This window comes from Mangifera indica, chromosome 1 (genome assembly GCF_011075055.1).
Source record: "Mangifera indica cultivar Alphonso chromosome 1, CATAS_Mindica_2.1, whole genome shotgun sequence".
Classification (NCBI taxonomy): domain Eukaryota; kingdom Viridiplantae; phylum Streptophyta; class Magnoliopsida; order Sapindales; family Anacardiaceae; genus Mangifera; species Mangifera indica.
The window spans coordinates 21,032,864-21,038,863 of NC_058137.1; the positions used below are offsets into that span (position 1 = coordinate 21,032,864).

A 6,000-nucleotide genomic window follows, 5' to 3' on the forward strand; every position below is an offset into this window, starting at 1 on the left:
CAAATCCATTTAGAAGAAGAAACAAGTTAAACAATGTAAGAAAAATGAAATTGTAGGAAACCTATATAAGCAAAAAACTAAATTGTAGGACAAATTTACTCTGATACCACTCGAAAGTTTCACCAAAAGTGAATAATAAGGGTTTGGTTTGCTAAATTCGTATTAACTTACACTGTGTTGGAAATTAACCAATCTTCACACATAATCAACAATTATAGTGAAAGTGAATAAAAGCAAAAACTAGAATGGACACAACAATTTTTATATGGTTCAACTAAATTCAACACCTGCATCCATAAGACCATGTTCTTTAACTCTTCTGGGTAAAGTGGAGTACATTCCTTTAATTAGATTTTCAATTTGCATATTTCAACCAGATAAAAAATATATGTATAATAATTACTCCATGAAGTCTTCCTTGACATTTTATTTTTTAAACATGAGATTTGAAAAATAAAAAAATACAGTCTATTACAGAAATTTTCCATTAAGAAATAATAAGATGAAGAAAATAGAACATGAATAACGTAGAATTTACTAATAATTAATAATAATATTACAAGCAAAACTCAAGTCAACAATCATCACCCAAAACTCCAAATACTGGAGAAAATTTTGGCAAGTGGGAGACAGTATATTAAATTTGATGTTGAAATCAGCCATTCTTCCAAAATAGAATTGATTTTTCCCTTCTTTTTGTTTTGTCTTTTATAAAGGAATGCAGCATGAAACTTCCATTTTCTATTTCATAGAAGTAACACAATTCTGTTTTCGGAAATCAATTCCCGTAGTGTAGCAAGATTGGATTGTTAGAGAAAAGGCTGTTCAACTTTCAGAAGGCCAAAGGACTATTTTCAGTTTATATGCCCTCTCAAAGATATACTCACAGGGTTTGAAAAGTTATAAGTCTCACTCATCCATTTAAAATCTTAATTAAGGTTAAGGAAAAAATTATCATTTAATAAAAAAAATTTGAACTAAAACTTTGTTACATTTATCACCTTTAGTTTGAAAATCTCATAATTTTCGTCTACCCAAATTTTGAAAAAACAATATTTTTCTCTTAGGACTTGCAAATCATCATCGAAGACGGCAAAGTTTGTTATTTTTGATCATGTTAGCTCTCCCTTCTGACTTACCTCTCTCTGCCAATCAAACCTCAACCACCAGAGAAATTGATTTCCTCATCTTCGTTAGAGTGTCTTCATCATAGACGAAGACGACTATCAAAGGTCTCAGACGAAGACGACATGGTTGTCTGAGACCTCTGAAAATCTGATGAATGCACTCTAACAAAAATTCATTTCGTCGGCAGTTGGGATTTGATAAACTTGGTGATACATTTTACTAGAGGTAAACAATTCAAATTCTATGCACAAAATTAAGAAAGTAGAATTGCAACAAAAATTAGCTAGGTCCTAAAATTAAGAATCAAATCTTGGATCTACTAAGGTCAATTTCTACTCAGAATCAATTTTGTGGGTTTTGGGTAGGTTTGGGTTCATATATAAACTAGTGTCCTCGTCTTTTTCTAACTTTCATAAGAGAAATGTTATACTTCAATTTGAAATCATTAGAATTATTTTGTTTTAACCAAATGTTGAATTTGACCCAAACCTTTTTCAGGTATTAGTGTTGAAGTGAAACCCCAACTCTCCGTCGTCGTCCACTGAATAAATGCCAACCATCCATTCTTTTTTAGTGTTAAAAACATGAGAGCTTACTCCAGCTTGCTTACCAATCTCAACAAAAAATGTGAACTTACAAGATAAATAAAATAAAAAACACAAATCGACTAGTAGATACAAAATCTAGAATTGATTTCTTAAGAAAAAAAGGTTAAGTCAATTGCTTCCATGACAAAACTACCCTTCTTCCGTCTGAGTCTTAATAGAATCTTCAGTCTCATCATCCATTTCTAATACTTCAACAACCAAAATACAAAAAAATTTATATGCAAAAAATTAAAATCCTTTTGGGATATTTGGTTAGGTTCCAAGTCCTGGCACGTAAGAACTTATTTCGAACCCGAAACTTGAAATGTATCCTATTTTGTTAGGTTCCGAATAGAAACCAAAACCAATGGTCAGGTATTTGATAGTTTCAGTTCGTAAAGGGTAACTTGTTCACCCCTTCACTTTATGCAAAATAAGGATAATTTAGTAATTAGACATTTCGTAGTTAGAAAAACACAGGCAAAAAAGTCTAATTCTTATTTTCCAAGTTTCAAAAAAGTCTGATTCTATCTATTTTCCTTAATGAATTTCATTAAGTGAAAAAGTAAAAAAGTTATTTTTTATATATTTTCTATTTTCTCTTTTCCCTCTTATTCTTTCTATTTTACTTTTTTTTCCTTTATTTTTTTCATTTTTCCTTTTCAAAAGTTTGAGGGGCAAATTATAATTTTTTTTTTAAATATTAGAGATATTAATGAAATTTTTATGGAATTTTTAGAAATTTAAAAAAAATTTGGAATTTTATTAAAAAATTTAAATTTTCAATATGTCTTTTAGTAGTTTCAAAAATGATAATTATATCTCCAAAAACTAAACTAAATATAACATTTTAATATTAGTTCAAGTTTTAATATTTTTAGAAGTGTAACTAATAAAATTTTATATTAATATGGACATGTTAGTTATTTGATATTTAATGATGGTTTGGTTTTTACAATAAAGAAACAAAATAATCAATTCTAAAAAAATCAAAAGGATGACATGTGAGAATGTAACTTTTTGAACCCTAAAGGGTATAAAATAAATTCATCAAACCTTGGGTGGGAAATAGTTATTTGGCCATTTTTGTATGATTAAATATTGATTTAAAAATCATTATATTAAGTGTGTTCTAGATCTCTGACCGACTGCATGCGTGTACAATTTTAGCTAACCTAGTTTGAAACTTTATTTTTAAAAAAAATATACATAGTGTGAAATGATATTAAATTATTCTTTTCATCGCACTAAATTCTACACCTTTTTCCCCGTTCATTAAAATGCTTTTACACTTGTCTTTGATATGACTTTGACTCTTGAGTCTTGACTAATTTTATGTGTGCGGATCGGAGGGCAGAATTCAGCTCAAACTCCATCTTCTTGTTCATTTCCTCCTATCTTCTTTTGCCTTCTTGCCTAACTTTTCATCATATCTATTTAGAAGCACCCTCCATGAACGTCCTTCATTAATGAGATAAAATATATATACATATATAGCGGAGAATTTAAACTTCATCTTCTTCATCATGGTAGAGGATATGCCACCTGGGTTTCGTTTTTACCCAACTGAAGTTGAATTGATTTCCTTCTATCTTCATCACAAGCTTCATGCTAACTCAGAGGACTTCAGCAGAATTATGGACCAGGTTATACCTGTTGTAAATATTTACGACTTCAATCCCTGGGAACTTCCACGTAAGACTCTTCTTCTTCTCTTATAAATCCTATAACTTTTTTTTCATAGCTTGATAACTTGATTTTTAAAGAAATTAAATGGTGTCAACTTCAGTTATTTAACGTTGCAAGTAGATCCATTCGTTCCATCTCAAATTCAGTGATAATTCTATGTTTAATTTATCTCCTCCAATTTTCGCATTTTCCGTTGCTATAATCTGAATATCTCTCTTTGAATTTCATAAAAACCCTTTGGAATGATCTTAGGAGGATCATGTTCCATATAACAGAAATTTCTCATTTCCGCGACGCATTATCATAAAAACCCTTTGAATTTCATAGTCTTTTTGTAATTAGTCGCAGGTGTCAACCTCTCTGCATTCATTGTTTGAAAATGCATTTCAGAAAAAATTATGTGCTCTTTAAATCCAAATTATTTTGTAATGAAGGGAAATTTAGAAGATATAAATATAAAAAGACAGAATTTATCATAGTGGTTAGGTTTTTGCATTTTATGATCAAAATCTCACGTATTTATTCATTTTTTGATCCAGAATTTTTACTTACACTTTATTCCAAAATTGTAAAGGGGTAGAATAATATCATGAATCTGTTGAATAATATCATGAAAAAAAAAAAATACGATGATAGAATTTATCATGCCGGTAGATTGAACCTTTATATTCCATTTCTGATTCAGAATTTTCACAATACCTGTGCCACAAAGATCCTGAACAATGGTTCTTCTTCGTTCCGAGACAAGAGAGTGAAGTACGAGGAGGGAGACCAAACAGACTGACAACTGAAGGATATTGGAATGCTACTGGATCACACGGTTTCGTTTACTCTTCAAATCGCATAGTTGGAGGAAAAAGAACAATGGTTTTCTATAGGGGAAGAGCTCCAAATGGAAGGAAAACTCAGTGGAAAATGAATGAATACAATGCCATTGAGCGAGAAGCATCAACATATGTATGAATTACATATAGGATATGAATTTATAATTATAAGCTTTTGCGTCTTCTCCTTTTTTAATTAATTTGTTATTCCCATGAGATCTAAATCTTTTGTTGTTTTAAGCGTATCATGTTTCTTTGATCTAACATTATTGGTCATTAATATTAGAGATCTCATTAATCTAATCAGAAGCTCATCTCCTTTTAATTTGTTCTGAAAACCACAGTAAAATTAAAGTTAGACAACTTTTCACCGTAATTAATCCAGACTACTTTCCATGTACGCTGAATATTTTTTGTTTCATCTGTTGAATCCAACCTTGACCAAGCTTCATCTTTCCCACTTTAACAGCACAAAGGTTTCTGTACAAATAAACACTATAATAAAAATAATAAAGTAGTTTTTTTCTTTTTATCTGGGTTTTTGTACTATTTTATTATCCTCACCGTCTTTGAAAAATTCCAGGCAAGGCAACATTTCAGTTTGTGCCGGGTGTACAAGAAAACGAAATGCTTGCGGGACTTTGACCGGCGTCCAGCTCCACCACTTCCACCGCTTCAACTGGAAGCAATAATGGGCCAGTCAAGGGCTCAGCAAGTTGAAGATCATATCGGTGATGAGGCTACAACCTCTCAACATCATCATCAGCCTAGCTCGCAAATATGTACGGTAGAGAGCACAAACTCGGTAGAGTGCTCATCCTCAGTAGACCATGGCCACACCTCTCAAAATGATGAAAGTAACAACATGGCCGTGGGTTCTGATTGTGATCATCTTTTGTGGGATTTGGATCAATTGGATTTGTTCTGCGGCATGCGATAGAGGAAATTAATCTAATTAAAGGAGTTGCTTTAATAAGTACAAACTTCCTTAATGTTGTCTCACTTAATGTCAGATAAAAATGTCTGAAGAAGATCATGGGATAATGAGCATAATTTGTAATGACGTGTCTTACATTAAAAAATTCTCTATTTAATTGAATGCAGAGGCGTGCTTCTTGGCTTGCACAATCGTGTATTACTTTAAAAACTCACTTACGGCACGTTATCTACTTATTTAATATAACTTTAAATGAAAAATTAAAGGGAAATTATAGAAAATGGCCAAAATACCCCTCATTAAGCAAAAAAGCCCAAATTCTCTATTCCTAAGTAAAAATGCCCATAACTTTTTCTAAAATACCAAAATTACCCTTCCCCTCATCTATATAAACCCTCCTCACTTACTCTTATTACACACATTTTTCATATCACTCTCACTTTCATTTTTATTCAAGATCAATTAATAGGAGTTCGTTCCGACGGAAAAAGTTCGTATTTTTAAATTCAATTCGAAAAAAGACTATTCATGAAAAAAAGGTATTTATACTAATCTTAGCCTAAAAACTTGATTTTAGGTGTTAAATCTAATTTATACGTCATAATATAGGGGTTAAATATAATGTTAGATAAATATGGGGGATTAAATGTAATGTTAGATAAATATGGGAGGTATTTTGATATTATACCAAATATAAAAAATTTAAATAACATGTTAAGATTAGATAGGTATACTTTGTTACAAGACAACATACAAAGGTGTTAAATAAATAAAGAGATAATTATGAGGGGTCAAATAAAATGTTATTAAAATAGGGGGCATTTTGATATTAAAT

At 30.8% G+C, this 6,000-nt stretch overlaps 1 protein-coding gene across 1 annotated transcript; it reads left to right on the forward strand.

The window, feature by feature from the left end:
* Positions 1-3,163: 3,163 nt before the first annotated feature.
* Positions 3,164-5,324, forward strand: LOC123217360 (NAC domain-containing protein 90-like). Its single transcript, XM_044638354.1, has 3 exons — positions 3,164-3,410; positions 4,090-4,361; positions 4,812-5,324. Exons 1-3 carry the CDS (start codon positions 3,242-3,244, stop codon positions 5,166-5,168), a joined length of 798 nt encoding a protein of 265 aa, XP_044494289.1. The 5' UTR covers positions 3,164-3,241; the 3' UTR covers positions 5,169-5,324.
* Positions 5,325-6,000: the final 676 nt, after the last annotated feature.

What these genes read in the sequence shown, in the direction of transcription:
- LOC123217360 (XM_044638354.1), top strand. Translation starts at nt 3,242, where the DNA reads ATGGTAGAGGATATGCCACCTGGGTTTCGTTTTTACCCAACTGAAGTT. An exon ending in CAATCCCTGGGAACTTCCAC is followed by an intron (nt 3,411 to 4,089) that starts GTAAGACTCTTC and finishes TTTCTGATTCAG; the next exon opens with AATTTTCACAATACCTGTGC. An exon ending in AGCGAGAAGCATCAACATAT is followed by an intron (nt 4,362 to 4,811) that starts GTATGAATTACA and finishes GAAAAATTCCAG; the next exon opens with GCAAGGCAACATTTCAGTTT.